This window comes from Leguminivora glycinivorella, chromosome 2 (assembly GCF_023078275.1).
Source record: "Leguminivora glycinivorella isolate SPB_JAAS2020 chromosome 2, LegGlyc_1.1, whole genome shotgun sequence".
Lineage (NCBI taxonomy): Eukaryota > Metazoa > Arthropoda > Insecta > Lepidoptera > Tortricidae > Leguminivora > Leguminivora glycinivorella.
In genome coordinates, this window is record NC_062972.1 from 9,689,663 (window position 1) to 9,711,258 (window position 21,596).

General features: G+C 37.7%; 1 protein-coding gene and 2 long non-coding RNA genes across 7 annotated transcripts in view; 1 reads left to right on the forward strand and 2 right to left on the reverse strand.

Moving 5' to 3' along the window:
• Positions 1–3,638, reverse strand: part of LOC125235584 — a 68,283-nt gene extending 64,645 nt beyond the window's left edge. Inside the window, exon 1 of the mRNA XM_048142182.1 lies at positions 3,185–3,638. Coding sequence (XP_047998139.1) covers positions 3,185–3,638 — 454 coding nt within the window. The remainder of the gene's footprint in view (positions 1–3,184) is intronic.
• Positions 3,639–11,938: 8,300 nt separating this feature from the next.
• LOC125240910 lies at positions 11,939–13,009 on the reverse strand. 2 transcript variants are annotated; one of them, XR_007178693.1, is made up of 3 exons: positions 12,967–13,009; positions 12,667–12,736; positions 11,939–12,517 (listed from the first exon to the last, which is right to left on the reverse strand). It is a non-coding gene; the product is annotated as an uncharacterized LOC125240910 (long non-coding RNA). The 2 variants fall into 2 exon arrangements; XR_007178692.1 differs by lacking the exon at positions 12,967–13,009 and adding an exon at positions 12,845–12,956.
• A 2,892-nt stretch (positions 13,010–15,901) lies between these two features.
• On the forward strand, positions 15,902–21,313 carry LOC125242378. 4 transcript variants are annotated; one of them, XR_007178860.1, is made up of 8 exons: positions 15,902–16,070; positions 16,241–16,507; positions 17,392–17,505; positions 17,917–17,972; positions 18,158–18,328; positions 19,277–19,482; positions 20,840–20,996; positions 21,259–21,313. It is a non-coding gene; the product is annotated as an uncharacterized LOC125242378 (long non-coding RNA). The 4 variants fall into 4 exon arrangements; XR_007178863.1 differs by having other exon boundaries at positions 18,158–18,319; XR_007178862.1 differs by lacking the exon at positions 16,241–16,507.
• Positions 21,314–21,596: the final 283 nt, after the last annotated feature.

A 21,596-nucleotide genomic window follows, 5' to 3' on the forward strand; every position in this document is an offset into this window, starting at 1 on the left:
CAGGATTCTATTCTCGAACCACTCGCTTCGCTCGTGGTTCAACTATAGAATCCTTTCACTTGCTCGTTTTTCAATTCCACACTCGGCGTTAAAATACAACTTTGCCCCCTTGTATAACAAATAACTATTATTATAATGTTTTGTTTTGACATGTCACTTACGTTTTCTTTTCACCGTAGCTATCCATTTAGTTCTTTGATCCAATTTCCAGTGTGCTCTAAGAAACGCATAGAACGTGCAACGACTATTTATGCCATTATTTTTACAATTAACAACGAAACAACATTGATGCCCCATATCAAACATTAGACATTGTATTATATTTTATGAGTTTTGATAGATGACAACTACAATCAGTGTCGATTTTGACCACCGCAAGCACTGCGATACTATCTACCTACACATACGAGTACCTATGTATAATATCGAAACAATCAAAAATTAAACACCTTAAGCTCTAGGTATTCATTTAAACACAATGTTAATGAATAAATATTTACAACGATCTTTGTCTATTGCGGGAATAATTACAGTAAATTACGAATTAATTAATGAACCAAGCTTCGAAATGTACAATTGTACATTTTAAGTGTCGCAGGAACAAATGTAAACAGATTCGAATCCCGTAACTCTTGTAATTTATGGCTATTTCGCATAACTGTTCGAACTAGCGATAGCAATCAGACGGAAGACTATTTTTATGGTTTGTGCTGGTCGTGCCATAAAGTGGACCATAAAATCAGTAAGCCTTCAAGGGAGGGATATCAAAATAAATAATACCTACTGTATTGGATATTTAAACGCACTTCGGAATTTTATAATACATTGGGCTAGATGGGAGAAACGATACAAATGTTCAAGATGTAATAATTTTGTCCACTTTTAACATAAGGCTTTTAAGATCAGTTCACTGGAGAATGTCGAAGAGTAAGTAATAATTTTATCGATGATTTGATCTGTGGTAAAGAAACCACCCTAAAATGTTTCTTCTTAGATATAGCTCCGTATACTATAGTAGTTTTAATTACAGGTTCATAGCTTTCAAATGAAGATACTTATGGGCAAACAGAATAGGCAGAGAGCAATAAAGTTGAAATCTATGTCGCATCGCCGCTAACCGAGTGTAAACACCCAACGGCTCCCTGCTATTGACATTCAAGGCATTCTTAATGCTTCGTTAATTTGAACGTCGCAAAACATTTAAGTTGATCCGATAAATGGCTCGTTTTATTGTCCTGGCTCTACTTTATATCGGGAATAAAAATGAATGTGTCACCTACTTCTGCTCCAGCCGGGATTTGGGATAAGATGCTGAAACGGCCGCTGCTTTCCCTTTTATAGGTGCTAGCATTCTTATTAGTATATATAGGTTTGTTTAATGAATTCGCTTTTTATTTAAAGATCAGCAAATTACTGCAAGGTGCAAAAATATATCAACTTAGGCACAGTCAACCAATTGGAACCCTAGATCACTCTACAACCATACCAAAATGACAAGCAGTAAGAGATTTCTTACAATCTCATTGATAACGACACTATGACATATGTAGTTCTACAGTGGCCTAGGGTCCAATTGGTTGACTAACGTTCCCTAAAAACTGTTATTTTTAACATTCTATTAACTGAATATAATACAAAGTTTTCCTTACATACAATACAAATAAAATTCCCACATAATAAACCCTATGAATACCATAAGCGGCAAGCCCTTGGCGTACCTTAAACCGGTATTCATAAAGTCGCCTTATGGATCAGTTGTACATCAATCACCCGGGCATGACTTCGGTTGTTCGCCCAAATGGATTATACGAAGGCTGAGGCGAGTCCCGGATTGGCTTTGCGTCACGACGTGTAAACATTATTTGTAAAGTGCCGGTGATACGGCAAACTTTCCTAAGGAAATCCTTACAAGCTGCACGCATGTTCTTTTTACGCGCCCTCTTTTTAGGAAGCGATAAGTGTTACGACAAATATGAGAAGTTGGGTGGCTGATTTTTCATGCAGATATCAAAATGTTTCGTGAGGTGAGTGGTGCGTATTCGCGAATATTGCGAACGTTCATATTACGTCTACAATCAATATAAGGTACATGATTACATTTATAAAGGGAAAACGTATTTTATTAAAATTTAGAATTAAACGAAAGTCCCAATACGCGTTTTGAATACCATTTTTATTATCTTGATTTTTAATATCATGTACATCCTACAGTCTTTATATTAATAAGCAGAGCTATATTTTAATAATAACTTGTGCCTTGATTTGCTCATTATTATTACGATTTAAGGTATTTGCTTATCTTTTCTGTGATACCAAACTTCGAATTGTATGGCCTTGTAACTTATTTATTTATTAGTAAAACATGTTTACATGACCTTACAGTAAAACCAATGCGTCACGAAACTTAGATAACAAAAAACACAGAAAATAAAGAAAACAAAATTAAAAATAAAATTAAACAATTGATTTGGGCGATGACGTCACAGCGTGGCTCCGTTGCGTCGTTTGCCCCGGTGTGGGATTTGGCAGGTTGCCCCGGAACCGCCGAAAAACCACACCTTTCGGCCAGAAGTCTGCGCTCGCGATGGTGTCCTGCAGCGGCCGCGGCACGCGCACAACGAACGAGCTGAAGTGCACGTAGTGACGCGACTGCAGCTGTTGCACCCTCAGCGTGTAGCCAGTCTTCCGGCGAACGTAGTCCACCACCTCGTCGGACATGGCGGAGTAATGCAGGCGAGACACGTAGAGCGCCCTACTCGGTGTGGCAATCCGTAGACCAGAATTCACCGGTTCTGCAGAGCCACACATAGTCTTGCGAGCCGCTCTGCGCGCCTTGCTCTTCTTTTCCACCAATGTGAACCCCTCTTCATCCACATTGGTGCGGGAAGTATTTTCTTGGCAGGTGCCCGTACTTCACATCCCTTTGTAGTTGGTGCATTGACCCGGCTAGTTGCAGTAGACCGGCCGGCAGTGACGTCAGCGTATGCACGCTGACACCGTGATTTCGACGAAACAGGAGGCGGCCGCGCGCGCGGAGGGAGGGGCGCGCGCGGGGCGGCGGCACGTGCAGCACTTTTTACAGCGTCAGCAGCGTGCAAACTAACCGACACGACACGAGTGTCCATAGGTCGATGATCGCACTCTAAGTCTGAAACAGCTGACCGAGCTGGAGCATAACGCAAACATTTGATTTCGTTGCGTAACTCGGTAATCGTTTCCATGCTAGCTTCAAACTTCGAGATAACTGCGGCTAAACTTGTTTTTAGGGCCACGATTTCCCTAAACAAGCTGCGAACGTCGACGTTATCCGGATCGTACGGCGGAACGATGATATCCGTCGCAACAAACTCCGGAATCCGATCTTTGTACTCCTTCAGGATCTTCTTAATGTCCTCGAGACTTTTCTTCCCGGTTTCGTCGCCTCTCCGGTGAGGTACATAGGTGCCGGCAATCCCAAGGGACTCGCACAACACTCTCTTCGCTTCACGGATGTCGTCCACGGAGAACCTCGACGCACGCGAAGACATCCGGAAAGCAGCTGCCGCATCCATCGCCCCTTCCAGTAACAGCTTGTCTTTTTCTTGAAGGAAAGCGAGGAATTCATTTACGATGGTTTGATTCGGTTTGGAATCTGCCATCGTGTCGATTACCGGTCGCGGCAAAGCGCGCGCGCTGATTTCGCAATTATAATTTAATTAAACCATCAATGCGTCTGCACCGCTGCGCGCATTGGACTCGACTCCGTAATAAAGATCTGCCGTGATCCATGTGTTGTACTGAACAGTAAACGTGTTAAAATGTGTGTTCTTCTGATCTACATTATCTGTAAGGCTAGCACATATTGGCGAGACAATATCTTGCCGAGACATAGATCACATATCTTTTTCTAATCGTATTAATGACATTAGGTCAGGACGGGTAGCCAATATCGCGGCGAGATAATCTCCACAAACTCTCTAGATTCGTTGCTCTAATTGTCATGCATCACACGATAAAACTGATATTGATAATGCGTGTCAATATTTCAATTCGGAAAGTAGATCATCCAAATCGTACTGACACGGGGCGGCTGTGTCCAAACATCGGTATGAACACGGCCAGCGCTGCACATTACTCATTATTTATGCAGTTTGTACACATTAATCGCGTAGCATTAGCTATTTATCTAGATATTAGTGAAACCAGCCGTTACAGCCTACTGCTTTCGTGTCAGTGCACATTAACGTTATGTAGAAATTGTAACCTAACACCCATATTGAATAATTATTCTCTAATAAAGAGCTTCGCTACCAATTTATATCCAAACAAGCTAGCGTAATATGGGTGCCGTTAATAATGTAGGTAAGTACATACTGAAAATTTTATAAATTATCGGAGCGGTGTTTGCGCTGTAGTGTGTGAATTACTTTTTAATTTATACTGATGTTTATTGATAAAGTTTTGACACTAATTAATAATGTAAACATTGTAGAATGCAAACTGGAAAAGACAAACATTGTAAAACACGGAAAAAATGGATCATTTGCATTTGCCCCCTCAGTCGAAATTGACCCGCTGTACCTTAAGTAAAAACCTAATTAAGTTAGTGAAGCTTTTAATTACAAAAAAAAAAAATAGTTGTTACCATGGTTCTGTGTAAGTTTTAATCTCGCACTCGTCACAAACTACTTTTGTTTGTTTATTTGTATTCTTAGCAGGATATAACCCGTTTATTCCTTATCGTTTTATTGCGTTAGAAGTGTAAATAAAACAACAGTAAAAGAAGTCGTCTAAAGTAAGGTTTATTGGAGTCAGAACTACTGCACCAGTAATAACAGATATTGTAATGTTGTGCGCTGAATTCAACTTTTTGAAACAATAAGATAGACAAGAGCCCAACTTTTTTCATCTATCTTTTCGCTCTGGCTGTTTAATTTATTTTGATGACTCACTTTTGAATACGTTTATTTTTATGAAACGCTACTACGAAGAAGTTATTATGTTGTGACAAATAATAATAATTATTAAAACAAAACAATTCGTGATGGACAGCGAGATAAATTGTAAGTTTATTCAAGAAACTCTCTAATGGTAATCAGGTAGGTAACATTATTCTATATTTTTAGAAGGTATTTAGTACATTTTTTTCTCAAACACCAAATATGGTATAAAGGAATGATAGAATTATTCACAACCTCTACTTTTAATAAAATATGAATGTTTCTCAATGAATTAATTTAAGCAACGTAATTCGCCTCGCGTTAAAGATCGGAGCAAACATCAAAGGCGCGCTGGTGATGGCGAGGCAAACAGACGCAAATTACGCGGCAAAGTGATAGATGAAAAATTATTTCGGCGGGAATTTTTCAAAAGATCCAATTAACCCCGACACTCGAAAGGGTTTGTGGGATAGAAGGCGCCGTGACTAGCGAATTTCGACAACGTTAAAACCGGGACGAATTCCCAGTCGAAACCATTAAACTAACGGAATAAATAATCGCCAGTGCGACGAGTTTCGGCTGCTAAATCGTATTTTAAATCAGTTAGGTACAATTACCTGAGAAAAAATTCAATTCAATTTTGTAAAGATTTTTCTGTGCCGATTGTGCTGCATGCTGATACATGACATGCTGATTATGCTGTGCTGAAATTGATTATGATATGGTGAAAAATAAATTAACTGTAGGTAATTATATGTATCATCTGGTATTTGTTGTAATGATAACGAACACATAACAACACATGTGAGTTCTAACATGTATGATGTCCCTTTCCTCTTTCCTAGTCCTTGCAATAGCGCGTCCAGACATGTACATTACCAAATTAGTTAAATTTTCACTGGACTAATTCACCTTTGTCCAGCAGCTTAAAGTTCCTAGTTATTTCAAAACTCACTGAATTATTGATTGAGTAATGTTCAGTATCAAACGCGCTCACCGCGTACCTAGTGACTTCACAAAATGTTTGGACAGTCATTCTGTGACACTGACAACATGCATCGAGAAATACATATAATATTTAGCCACATCTCATAGTCATTTTCCACAAAAACACTATCACGTTACGAAACACTAAAATTATATTATTATGAAATTGATAACAATTTAGATGGGTTTAAAATATATATTATACGTATGAAACCGTCGTGAGGAAACCGGACTAATTCCAGTAAGGTCTATAGTTTACCATTCGGGTTGGAAGGTCAGATGGCAGTCGCTTTCGTAAAAACTAGTGCCTACGCCAAATCTTGGGATTAGTTGTCAAAGCGGACCCCAGGCTCCCACGAGCAGTGGCAAATGCCGGGATAACGCAAGGAGGATGATTATACGTATGAATGCAACATATTTTTATTAACTTGAGCAAACTTGAATTCGAATCACGTTGTTGCTGTTTTAAAAGCATTTCATTGTTCGAAGTGAGCAATGCAGTTACATTCAGAAAATAGAATGGTGCATTTCGTTTTCTGCGCCTTGGGCTGCAAAACGAACCAAAGGATTTTAACGTTAACATTTGTTGTTCAAGTAAATACACACATTTTATTGATACCCCAATATTATTACGGAACTACAACCCGTTGGATCTGCAGATAGGGGAGCAGGTTAAATTGAATGTATCTAAATATATTCTAGTAGCGCTTCAAAAGGCCATATGAATTCAAGATGAAGAGAGCGAGAAGCTACACTTGCGGTAACGACGGGGAGGGAGAGCGCCTACACAATTCTGGGCTCACAAAAAGATTTGATGTATCCTTGTTTCGATGTAACATCAATCACGCGGCACATTCTCGCCGTCGACACTCACGAGGCATAAATAAGGTATTGAAGGCTTCCGACGTCGCCGCATTCATGTATTCAACGCTAACTGATGCCTACTTAATGTCGGACGCCCCATTTGTAAATCATACAGCGAAATCTGATAGTCATCACTATCGCTTTATGTCATATTTATAGAAAAACATAAACGTTGCGGTTGATAATTAATTTAGTAAGCTCACATTTTAATGTGAATATTTTAATATTAGTAGCGCTAATTGCGCGCCGCTGATGTAGCGTGATAATGTACTCGGCTATCTTAATTTACCTAGCCCATGTATACTTTATTAATTATTCATTTATAATGCTGGGCTTACTAATTAATTATCTAAATTTATAAAATGAGTAAGTGCAAAGTTTAGGGGTACATAACAATGAAAATGTCACTTTATGATATGGGCCCTCCACTGATGTGATTAATGGTGCAGTGGAGTGTTGCGTGACCTCCCTCCTTGTTTTTCATTTGCGACCCTCGTTAGGGTACTATATCATAAATATTCGAAAGATCACGACTCAATCATGATTTAATTTGACTCTAAATAATATTTGGTATAATTAATTATGCATTGCGTTCACCGAATCGGGCTCTTGTATTTGTTGTCATTGATTATTAAATCTGAGTGGTTTGAGATGGAACAGTAACAATAAATGTCGTGCGACATGATAACAATGCGATAGACGGGTTATGAAGCGGGGACGGTCTTGATAAATGGCCATAGCGCGGTTCCAAGAGACGTACAATTTATGCATAGCTGTCGTCTATGAAACCTTAAAATACATTATAGCTCAACAAGCACTGCGAATAACTACTTCAGTACGTAGGCGGGCGATGAACGTCCCATTTATTTGAAGATAGTTGGCTATAACGATTTATTCATAACAATCTTAACGACTGTACGAGTAAGAACAAAAACAACGTGACAGTTTTATATTACGTACCTACTTTAGAATAACTAAAGCTAACATTTCTTCAATTTGATTAATGATTGTTAACTTATCGCTAACACCAATACCTCCGATATTGTTTCACCCGCTTTACCTACTCGGTTCGACACGAGTTTGTAAAATGAACGATGTACATAACTACTGTAAAATATGTACATATATACCACGGTTATGCCATTGCGTTTTTTCGAATTTATAATTATTAACATAGTTAGAAGTATTTATTAACACTATAACAATGTTGTTTTGGAGTCATAATTATTAAAAAAAAACTGAAAAGGTCAAACGTACAAAAACTTTTTTTCTTTTTAAACTATTTTGTTCATTGGACGAATTCCAGAAAAAGGATTACGTCTCACAAGATAAGAAATACTGGTTTAAATGTAGGTACTACTTTTACATCAATAATTAATTATCTCCTGCAATTAAATATTGTAATTCTTTAATGTATGCACTGGAATCATAGATAGCTAACATCAAGTTCAACTTCAAACAATAAAGTAGGTAAGTATTTCGTGAAATAATCTTTTGAAAAGACCTTTTTGATGGAATTTATTGTACTCTATTTCTGTAGGCGTTTGTATGGACTCGGTTAAATTTATTGCGCCTTTAAAACCTTATGAAAAGGTTGGCGTGAAATTAAAAAGGTCCCACAAATATTTTCTAGGGCTGCTTTCAAAGAAATTGTATCCAATATGCGCCAGGAGCGCGCATTGAACGCGATGTTTAAATAGGCTGCTAATCCCACCAATATTGAAATATCTGCGACAATATTCTGGCGGGGAGCTGTTATCCGCTTTTTATTAAAACACCGTTTTGTATAAGAGACGATACGGAAAAATATCGTTTGTAATATCGCAGAGGTCGGATATTGTTTTATTAAAAATGTCTTTTATGCTCCCGCTGCACGTGTACGTGTACCCACTGAGCATGAAACTTACAATAACTTGCAGTAAGTTTACATACCTCACATTTGTAAGTTTAGAATGTAAGGTCGGAGAAATATGACAACAACATTCAACTTATTGGTAATTTGAAACTTTCAGAAAATTAGTAGTGCTATATTATTGTAACATGACAAATGAAAACTAATATTATAATATTGCAAGGATGTTTTGATTACAAGTTATTTAAATGTTCATTTATTACATTGCTGCAACAAGGTATTAGCTATATTACATATGCAACGTTACAGCAACATTAACTTTTAAACATCAAGTTTTCAATGTTACTTCAATGTCTAAACTTAAAGTTTCCCAAATGTTCAAAATCAATATTACTGCAATTGACCACTTGAAATATTGGTTTTATGCAGTTGCTGCAATATCACAAATTAAGATTTACTTCAATAAAACCTTTTGATATAACCGGTATATTTATTTTGTAACATTACAGGTAATTATAAATACAATGTCACGGCAATTGTTTTTTTTAAGAATTAATTTCTCAATGTTGCACCAATTTTAAATAATAACGTTTATTAAACATTTAACATCAATATTGCAGTCATTGACCGTTTTAAATATAATTTTTATAATTTTGCTGCGTTATCACAAATTGATATTTCCTTTAATGAATCTATTTTAGAATCTATAAATATTACCCGTATCAAAATAGCATAACATCAGGGCAAATTATAAACACAATAGATGTTTTGAGCTATACCTATTAGATTTTTCAGATTGTTTTTTTACTGCTCGGTGGGTAGGTATTAGTGCGTTTTCACAATATCCGATTCGATATCGGATGTCGGACCGATATCCCATACATTACCGGCGCCATCTTGGATTTTTTCTATTGAAATCCTTCCGACATCCGATATCGGATCGGATAATGTGAAAACGGTCTTAGGGTAAGTTACATCAAGGACGAATTTCATTTCAAACCCCTACACCTTTTGAAAGACCTATGTTGGATATCCAACGACTCCATCACGAACCACTCAATAGATTCATCCCCAGCAGCATGCAGTTTACTTTCCATTAAAATCCTTCCGACATCCGATATTCGGATCGGATAATGTGAAAACGGCCTTACGTGTGCACCCTGGCAGGCATTAGTATGGTCGAGCGATGAACGATGTTGATGTTTTATCTTATCATTTATCGGGCGACCATACTTGCCTCCCTGATACGTAGCATAAAGTTTCCCAAATGTTCAAAATCAATATTACTGCAATTGACCACTTGAAATATTGGTTTTATGTAGTTGCTGCAATATCACAAATTAAGATTTACTTCAATAAAACCTTTTGATATAACCGGTATATTTATTTTGTAACATTACAGGTAATTATAAATACAATGTCACGGCAATTGTTTTTTTTAAGAATTAATTTCTCAATGTTGCACCAATTTTAAATAATAACGTTTATTAAACATTTAACATCAATATTGCAGTCATTGACCGTTTTAAATATATTTTTTATAATTTTGCTGCGTTATCACAAATTGATATTTCCTTTAATGAATCTATTTTAGAATCTATAAATATTACCCGTATCAAAATAGCATAACATCAGGGCAAATTATAAACACAATAGATGTTTTGAGCTATACCTATTAGATTTTTCAGATTGTTTTTTTACTGCTCGGTGGGTAGGTATTAGTGCGTTTTCACAATATCCGATCCGATATCGGATGTCGGACCGATATCCCATACATTACCGGCGCCATCTTGGATTTTTTCTATTGAAATCCTTCCGACATCCGATATCGGATCGGATAATGTGAAAACGGTCTTAGGGTAAGTTACATCAAGGACGAATTTCATTTCAAACCCCTACACCTTTTGAAAGACCTATGTTGGATATCCAACGACTCCATCACGAACCACTCAATAGATTCATCCCCAGCATGCAGTTTACTTTCCATTAAAATCCTTCCGACATCCGATATTCGGATCGGATAATGTGAAAACGGCCTTAGTGACCGGCCACACCAGAGCGTCGCGTGTCTCGGGGCGCGCAACGGGCGTCCGCGCCACGCCGCCTCAGTGTAATTCAAAAAACGTCTCCTCAGTACATTTTGTATAGGAAGGACGTAAGGCAGCGTTCCCACTTATGCGTCGCGTGTCTCGGGGCGCGCAAAGGGCGTCCGCGCCACGCCACCTGAGTGTAATTCAAAAAGCGTCTCCTCAGTACATTTTGTATAGGAAGGACGTAAGGCGCGCCGCCAAGCGGCGCGGCGCGCGCCCCGCCGCCGCCACGCCACCTGGGGCGCGTCTTACGTCTTTCCTATACAAAATGTACTGAGGAGGCGTTTTTTGAATTACACTGAAGCGGCGTGGCGCGGACGCCCGTTGCGCGCCCCGAGACACGCGACGCTCTGGTGTGGCCGGTCACTAAGACGCGCCCCCGGTTGCGTGGCGGCGGCGTGGCGCGCGCCGCGCCGCTTGGCGGCGCGCCTTACGTCCTTCCTATACAAAATGTACTGAGGAGACGCTTTTTGAATTACACTCAGGTGGCGTGGCGCCGACGTCCGTTGCGCGCCCCGAGACACGCGACGCTCTGATGTGGCCGGTGCCTTACGTGTGCACCCTGGCAGGCATTAGTATGGTCGAGCGATGAACGATGTTGATGTTTTATCTTATCATTTATCGGGCGACCATACTTGCCTCCCTGATACGTAGCGGCGTGTGCATCAGTGGGTTCGGGCCAAGCCACGTACATACCACATAATATTGTATCGTCACTACTTTAAAAAAAAACTTGTATCTTCGTCTGTCAATGAAAAGAAAATTGTATTAAGTATGTATGGAATGCATATAGACTTACTGTGTTTTAACTTTGAGAAGCAGGGTGAGATACGAGATTTTTTCAAAGTAGTGACGATATATTATATTGTGGAACTGGTAAAGCTAGGAACATATTATGGGTCTCGACCGCGGACGCGATCTGGATAATGATTATACACTGAATTGTGCAAACTATCGATTGTCGGTCATGCACGTGCAATCGCAGACGTCCGCGCAATATATTCCTAGCTTCATTGTGTGATAGCGTTCCCTTAAGGGCCACTTGTACCACCCGCTTAACTCAAGGTTAGTGGACTGTCAAATTCCATATAAAATGGTGGGTTAACCTCGGATTTTCGGTGGTGCAAGTGACCCTTACTGTCATTTAGGTTCAGGTTCCCAATAGTTGGTACTCTTATAAGATGGTGAAGGGTACCGTTTAGGCCTGGCTAATCAGAACAACAACAGCGTTTCCAATAGGATTTATTAAGACAACACAGAGCTATACACAAGTTTAGACAAATAGTCTTTACATATTAATGTAGTCTAGTAACACTAATGCCGTAGGTGAGTGGTATATCTTGTACACTGTCTTTGCTTACACTGAACTGCACTTTGACTATTGGACGCGATGGTAGCGGGTGTACCAAAGACAGTATTATAGTTGAGATTTTATTTGTTGAATTTATTTAGTCTTCACATTAACAACTCTTTCTCTAAGGCCCACATGCCCTTTCCTGTTCTTCGATGGCCCATTGTTGGTTTTTATTAGCATATTATTCTTCTCACAATCACGGGATGCATGGCAAGGAAGCGAAGAAGTGCACACATGGGCACACATTGGGCAGACACAATAACGTCTCTGACAAAGACCACTGCAGGCTAGCAAGCACCGGTAAAGAGTGTCCTCATTCGTCACGTCCCTCAGCCACAAGGATACGACAAAAAAGAAGAGAATTATTCTTCTAAAATTTGCTTCTGCAGCTCATTAATTTCCATTTTCGACTCTGCTACTTTTTCAACCGGCCGCTTACATTTTGGTTTACCTATAACAAAGTAATGTTTTAGAATAGTACTGCATAAAAACAATAAAAAAATTGTTCACAAATTATTCTAAGTCCCCTTTTGCCATACTCTGACCGTGTATTTATTGAGAAACAAATGTCAGTGTTCATCATATAAACAATGCCCTCACCATGATTTGAGCCTGAAGCCTTAAGACCATATTGTCACAGTCTTAACATGCTTCGAGTCCTGTGGATCTACTGCAAATAGAAGAGGTAGTTTGATTAACAATATTATATTAATTAAACCTGAAGTTTGGCAATATGCGTACAATTCATACTAGAAGAAAGAATATGTTTCATACGTACATATGGTAGTCTTTGGAGGACAAATAGGTGTTTTTTTAGCTTAAGAATAGTGAAAAAACCAATTCATGAAGAATAATATCGTTTACTTTCCTGACATGTTATACAAATTATTCAGTACATACCATTTATAAAAAACCCCAATTGCTAATTGGAGTCCAAAAAAACTACGACAGATACGTCAATGTCACTTATGTCACTGTCAAAATACTTTTCAGGATTCGCCAACCTTCTACAATCTTTATTTGGCACGTAAGAAATCCAAGAATACTTGATGGTAAAATTGTGAAGAAAATTCGTTTTAGTTATTTTGTTTTAAGTAATTCTCATACGTCAAATTAGTTCCACCGGTCGCCAATAATGATAAATGTTGGTAATTCGCATTATATTACGTGTATATGTGACAATCAACATCACCTCCAATCTCCATTCACGTTGCTAATATAATAATAAAACTTAAACCAGACAAATGTATGCACTAAAGCTGCCCTATCTCAGTCAGGTGCAATTTTCGCCAATGTTTATTAAATTAGTCATGGGTTGTTACCCATTACCAATATTAGAATGTTATTGCTGAAGGGTAGCACCTGAACTGGCTCTCAGAATGGCGCGTGGCGAAGTCAGGGGCTCACGAAAGGTATTTCCTTAGCGTATTGAACGAGTGCCCAATGTATCTCTGAGACTCCTCAGGAGATTTGGAACCATAAATTGAAAAACATTACTCAAACTTACTTACATACTCTCTTTAAGGTAAAACAATAGATCATTACATGTGCCATTTTTATCAAAAAGGTTCATAAGTGTCGGTTGTCAATAAAGCGCTACTTGCATATTAACGTCTGTCTATATATCAGAGATGTAGTCTGTATATCTGTGTATCATACATAATAATAAATTCAAATACAGTTTGACAGACCATGGTGTCATGGCCGCTTCCAAAACAATGGCGGCCGTGGCAACCATAAAGCTCACTATACACTATTTCGCTGATTAGTTGATTGTAAAATATATGCATAAAAAATTGGTCACAATATCTATATCATCAATAGTTTTTCTATACCGCAAAATATAGCACCAAATGTTATTGATACCTGAAGTGATACAAGCGCAATACCAACTTTACAACTAAAAATCACGGAAAAAAAGAAAAAAATCGAGCGTCCTAGTATTTATGTAAATAATAAAAGACTATTAAATATATAAATCAAAGGATTGAAATAAATAATAAATAATTTATCTTGGCGTGTGTTTTTATAAAAAAGGATTATACTATTTTACAAACATTTTATTGCAGTGGCAACATCGTAGTAGTTTTTTTGGACTCATTAGCAATTGGGGTTATAGATTATATTATCATCTCTCATCTGTAGCATCATTGCCATCATATTATGAAAGGGTCTTTGTGCAAATCATAAAATTCATAAAATAAAACAGTGAATACATTTCTATCAATTGTTCTTTGACATTATTTCAGTGTTGCCAGGTCCAATTTGAATAAAATCAGAAGACACGTGTCCTAAAAATCAGGAGACATAAATAATTGGCTCCAAAGTCATATGGCCCCTGTACACATATTGGCCGCTGTACACATGTGGCCAAGGGGTACACCAACCCTTAGTGGAACCCCTTGGCCAAGCGTGTAGAGGGCTCTTGGCCGTATGTTGGCAGTTGGCGCTTGCGCTGGTCGGCCAACCGATTGGTGTCGGTTTTTTGTCCACACATCAAAGGATCTTGGCGCCAATGGCCAACTGCGTTACACACGTTGGCGCTTCATTCAGTTTGTCGTCAGCCATCAGAGAGGACAGTAGTGAAATATTTACGAAAATAATAAGTTTATCTATGCCAATAATAGTGTTGATTTTAGGAAATAAAATACCCTTGCAAATGTTTAATGTATTGCCTAAAAAAGAAAATGTTCTTATCACAATATTCAAAAAATTGTTAATATATCAAATAATTTAATTTTACTTCGGGGTTATTATTTTTTAATGAAATTTTTCTGATAACGTAAAAGACCCAGAATTTCCTAGCCTTTTCTATTCCACGTCCATCTTTCATGAAGAGCCAATGCCAAGTGATTGGTTCGCCAATGTGTAAACAGCGGCTCTTATCTTGGCCAAGGGGTTTCACAAAGGGTTGGTGGAACCGTTGGCCATATGTGTACAGCGGCCAATAGATTGATAAAGCCTGACCAGAAATATAACATGAGAACTATTTTCTTCATACTAAACTGCAATGTCACCCCATACATCAGAATAAACAGCGCCCTCTTGACAATAATACTCATATATTTCTGTCAGGCTTTAGTATTAATATCTGGGTGACCGAGCTTCGCTCGGTTCTATTTTATTATATCACGTCTTTATATTTAAAAAAAAACTGTTGTAAAAAAAATAAAATAAAAACTTAATTTCTGGCCGAAATTCGAAACCCTGACACATGCGTTCTATCTGTGAACATTATTACTCGTAGATCGACCTCATCGCTGAGCTAAGCGCAGCTATATGGTCGTTAATTTCGCCGCCCGAGAATTCTCTCTTAAAAATACAACTACTCCACACGAGATGGCGATAAGGCTTCGCTAGATCGATTTTTCACCCCCAAAAACCCCCACAACAAATTTAGCGAAATCGTTAGAGCGGTTTCCGCGAACGTCTATATAAATAAATAAAGAAATATACAAGAATTGCTCGTTTTTACTTGTCATAGTTTTAAAATAACAGTACTTGCTATTGTACAGTATTGCATTTTTATAGCATATTTTTGACCTTTTCCCGGCATCAAGCAAGGAACACACTACGCGGACGTCCGTTGTAAATCGACCGCGACCGCGACCGATCAGTGTGCACGGAACAAAACATCCAGCGAGCCAGATTTCGATCGGACGTCCGTGCGCTCAAGGCCACGTCCACGTCCGTCGACCGATAGTTTGCACGGTTATGTGTAATGTCATTGTCCAGATCCAGATTCCCGTCCGCGGTCAATTCACGACGGAGGACGGACGTCCGCGTAGTGTGTTCCTAGCTTCAGTCGAGCATTTTTTCAAAATCCGAGTTGGCAACACTCCGCCGCGCCAGCCGCCATTTTTTCTTTTTCCTTAGACTCCCTTGCGTTAGCGTGCCGTGCCGTATCTCACGTGCCTGTTGAATTGAATGTGAAGTTACGAGTAATTAAAGTAATTTAATAGTCCAAAATGAATCCTGCAGAACAGGAAGACCAGGATCGTGCAGTAAGTATTTTGTTTATTTAATTTTGCATGAATTCTGAAGATTCGATCAAGTTAACTGCTTGGCGTCCATGCGTTTATTTTCAACGCCCGCCAGTTGTAATTGTAGTTTGATCGAGTTTGTAGTAACGTAGTTCTAGAAATGTAGTTATTTAAAAAAGAAAATGCTTCAGGTTTATAGATCTAGCAGCGGCGGTAGCCCGGTAGGGGTGAACAATCGAGCCTGCAGCAGTGACGCATTTTGTTCGCTCGGCGGCAGGGCGGACATTTTGTTAAGCCCAATGGCTTGATCAGTACCAAGCATGAATTCGAGCTTTCCTAAATTGTAGAACCCTTTCAGACCGGAAAAATAGCACCGTGCTGATTTAAAATGATGTATTCAAATATATCAAAAATCGACTATTGTCGACATGTCGACGTTTATCGTTCTGGTCCGAAAGGTATGTAGAATTGGCATTACATTATTATTATCTATTTTTATCTATTTTTTATGATGTTATTGAAGGGATTGCGCTAAAATAAATATGTTTTGCAGGAAAAACTTTTCGCTAATATCAATAATTGCCGAAGTAATTGACCACAAAAAAAAAGATTTAGGGACTTTGAAAAATAATTGTATTGTAATGATTTTGTTGTGCAATCCCTAGTGGTAAACCTAGTGCCAATTTTATCCGGTACTGCTTTACAAACTCATAAGCATATTATAATATAGCCATATCCATACTTCCATACTAATATTATAAATGGGAAAGTGTGTGTCTGTTTGTTTGTCCGTCTTTCACGGCAAAACGGAGCGACGAATTTAGGTGATTTTTTAAGTGGAGATAGTATGTATGTATGTATAAACTCTTTATTGTACAAAACACAAATATGACACAGGATAGACAGTACAAAGGCGAACTTATCCCTGATAGTTGAAGGGATGGAGAGTGACATAGGCTACTTTTTAAGACACTGATTGATATTGTATTTTTATTAATACTTAGTTTATGAAAATTGTTTTCTAGAACCTGTAACTCTTATTCAAGTATTAGGTAATTATGTTCTACGGTTTGTTAAATACTAAGTAATTTAGTTATGAATGTTTTCTACTCTAGACTGTATATATAGCACTGTTGATTATGTTGCAAGTTCTCCGTGGTATGATAAGACCCGTTGAAATCTTCTATCACTGCAGGTAATTGAAATAAAATTTTATGCCCCACTAGTTGTCTGAACACGATAATTAATGAATGAATATTTTTATTTCGTGTAACCATAGGCACATGTTATTAGTAGGACTTAATGAATGATGGTGATTTTATAAAATCCATTATTTTTTCAGCTTTATGTGGTCGTTACTTTTACACATAATGGCATGGAGTACCTAGTCAGCATGAAGCCTGGGAAAAAGAAAAATTATAAAGAAATCGCGATGATTCAATTTCGTTCAAAGAAGGTTTGTACCTATGCATACATATATGTATAATAGCTCATTGTTGAACTGCATTCATTATATTTTTTAACATTTTCTAGAGGACAAAGTGTACCAACATCAGAGAAGATTCCTTGGGCTTTTTAGATATCTCACTGTTTCATTTCCTCGGTTATTTTTAGAGTTGTGCCGTTCCCGAGAACATTCTCCCGCTTGTATGGGAAATGTTCTCTTAGGAGAATATTCTCCATAGTCAAATGAGAATGTTCTCGAGAACGGCACAACTCTAGTTATTTTATTTTAATAAAGTTGTTGCTTTAGTTACGATCAACATTAAAGTAATGTAGACACATGTTGTCCGTCCTTGTATTATTATATAATATTTTTTTATTAATGATAAAATTTCATTAAATATTTTCTTTATCTTTCGCACAGACTTTTGAATAGTCGCAGTCCTGTTGTGGAATTGCCCCTTCCTGCTAAAGATACAGGTATGTTAATATAAATACATTTGACCTAAGGTTCGCACCCTGAATTAATGAATTAAGTAGCAGTCGCTATAGCCGAAATCGGAGACATAGTAGATTTTTTTGTGATCAAATATTGGATGTAGACAATTTTTGCTGTAGACGATTAATGCTGTGACAGTACAGTAAAATGTATTTATTTTTCGCAGGGTCTAGTGTTGTAGTAACACCAGTATCAACGTTAAATGCCAGATAGCGAAAACTGCCCGACATCTGATTCCCAAAGTGGGAATGACTTCCCGACAAGGAGGAAGAACAAAACACATAGCCGACACCGATAGTCTGGATACTGGATAGTTGTCAGAGCGTTTGTAAGTCAGGTATGTCCATTTGTAATTAATAAATTCGTAGCCGTTTGGATTCAAAGTCGCAAGCTTTTACTAGGCCACCAGCGCTCCTATAAGTTAATATATTTTGGAAAAAAATATATAGCTAGCAAATCCTCTGTTGTGACGAAAATAAATTTCGTTTAAAAAATATAAACTACTACTAAATGTGACTATATTGCACTGAATATAATATTATTTATAGGAATTTAGCAAGGCATCTACAAACTACCAACTACAAAGGGTCTAGCCGCAATCCTATAGTGAAACTGCCCCTGGCTGAAATGTATAGCTTTCTTAAGTGTGTTTGTCTTATTATAAGATATCCTCTTACTAAAAAAAATTTGGCACTTGTGAACAAGTTAGAACCTTGGTTTTTTTAAATTACTGTTAGGTGCATAAAATATCTAAATTTCAGAGAAATCCGGCCTACTATTACTTCAGCTACAAATAAAATAAAAACTTTCTTTTTATTTTCCTTTTTTTTAGCACAACCAAGAGGATTCTGAGCTTGAAATTTGGTAAAACGATATCTTAAAATAAGACAAACAAACGCACTTAAGAAAACATTTCAGCCAGGGGCAGTTTCACTATAAGATTGCGGCTAGACCCTTTCATTAAAAAAACCTGTTTTCAAAAAGACCTGCAGCAACTTTGTGATCATACAATAAGTGAAATTACATATATTACATATTAAGTCTACATGAATACATTGGTCAAAGGTCATTCGTTTGGGGCAGATTCTCCATACTAACATTACTATAGGTGAAAAACTTAAGAAAGTCACATGTTGTATGTGTGAGTGACGTGTTCGAATAGAGAACACATTTAAAATTACAAACGCCTATTCGAACACGTCACTCGCACATACATGTGACTTTCTTAAGTTTTTCACCTGTAACCCGCTATATACCTAATGTACTCTTTTTGTGTTAATTTCAGTGGATGTTCTCACAGAGCTGAAGGAGATAAAACCTTTTGTTACGTTTATTATGAGAAAAGTAGAAGCGATCGAATTATCAATAATAAATGTTGCTTCGGAACCGAAACCAACAACATTGTAGTTGCCTAAATTACCTCTGACTCAAATAAGCGAACTCGTGAACATGGAGGCGATGCTAGGCGAGGAAAACGTTCGATCGCAATTGGTATGTTGACCTTAGAGTCATTATAGTTATCACGATCTAAAGGCACCATAATGCATTGTCTCCCGAACAGCTATTTCCAGACAGAACAGTTACCTACGCTCTTATTAAAAATGACTACTTGCTGAAATAACAAGATATTTTCCAAATCAGGTATTAATTTTATTTAAGTTGCTAATCATTGTAAAACAAAGAAAATAGAGCGCATATGAGATTTCCATACTGAACTTACACTCCCTCTATTGTCATTGTATTACAGTTTTCAGCAACGAAAATGAGTGCCAGTACAAATACATATTGGTTTTTCAACATTTATGCCAAATTTCATGTTTTTTCAGCATGTCGTTTTATATAATTATGGGAGATCTTATATATATTTCAATATTGTATAAATGGTGGTGGCCTCTTAATAGCTACCTTTTGCTTTATTTTATGCCCAATGAATGTTCCTGTTTAATATTTTCTCTACTCCCGAACTGTTATTCGTCATTTACAGGTAGTAGCTTTATACATTTGTTGTCCTAATATGTATTCTGTGTCATTATTAGGTAAAATTAGTATTGTAATTTAAATTCAAATATAAATATTATGTTATGTATGTGACGGGTAAAAGTGGGCCATTTTTTTTTTCAAAGTTGTCCACCCCACTTTTTTTGGATTTGGAAATTTTTATGTGTTTTCCACTCAAAATCGCGAACTCTTTCAATCCTAATTTGAGAAAAGAAGTGTCCCAAGGTTTTTTCCCATTCCGTTACCATTTTTTCATACATTTTGTATGGCGGCAAGGGAATGGAAGATTCGAAAAAAATTATGGAAATCTTGGGATATTTTTTTTCTCCTATCAGAATTCAAAGAGCTCTCGATTCTGAGTATGAATCGCGTAAAAAATACCCATGTTACAAAAAGAGTGGGGTGGACAACTTAAAAAAAATAGCCCAAGTGCTCCTGTGGCCTATTTGCTGAATATTTTGAATTTTGACAGGGTCGTGCATACATCTTTAAAACCCCACATAATAGTCTATTCCCCAAAGCCAGCCAGCTGGCGCGGGTGCGCGTAGTGCAAACCTTTGCGTCAAAATACAGGAAAATGTGTGAATTTCACGAAATATTCTAGAAAACTTTAAACGAAGTACATGGTCGTAGAAAAAGTACTGTATGCAACGGTGTTTAACGGAGTCAAAACATTTTCGCCTCAAATTGTTACCAACGCCACTCGCCTTTTTTGATCTCCTTTAAACGCCGGTTGCATAAAATACTATTTCTTGGCCGAATATCAATAAAGCTTTTTTAATCGTTCGAGCCGATCGCATTTTTAACTCGGTCACTTCCCGATTTGACATGTGAATTTTTCTCTTTTTAGTTTGATATGCTAAGGCATACACGAAGAATCAAAGAACGGGACTGTATCAACCGCTGTCTGGAAAAAATCTCGGATTACTTGGGGCAGTAATTGCTCTTGGACGGGGAAAAAAACAATTTCAGATTGTCTTCCCCAAAGCTGATGAATGTTATAAAACGTAAGTACAAATACCTTATTCTGACTACTCGAAAAAGTATTTGATTGACTTGTGAACCATCTGACGTGCCCGCAAAATGCTCCATGGAGTGCGACATGTGCTCATGATGGTTGAAGAGAGGCGAGCCTGTCTCACACATGGGAGTTCGACAGTGAACGTGTTAGTACTAGTACCTAACCGTCTTTTATTAATAACTATTATCTTTATCATCGTAATTATTGATTACACAACGCCAATACTTATTTCTTTTTTCTCTTTTTAGTTTGATATGCTAAGGCATACAGGAGGAAGCGAAGGAACGGGACTGCGTCAACCGCCGTCTGGAAAAAAATCTTGGACGGGAAAAAAAGCAATTTCAAATTGTCTTCCTCAATGCTGATGATGTTATAAAACGTAAGTGCATCCATACTAATATAATAAACCTGAAAGTGTGTGTGTCTGTTTGTTTGTCCGTCTTTTACGGCAAAACGGAGCGACGAATTTACGTGATTTTTTAAGTGAAGGTAGTTGCAAGGGATGGAGAGTGACATAGGCTACTTTTTGTCTCTTTCTAACGCGAACGAAGCCGCGGGCAAAAGCTAGAACTTTATAAAGGGCATC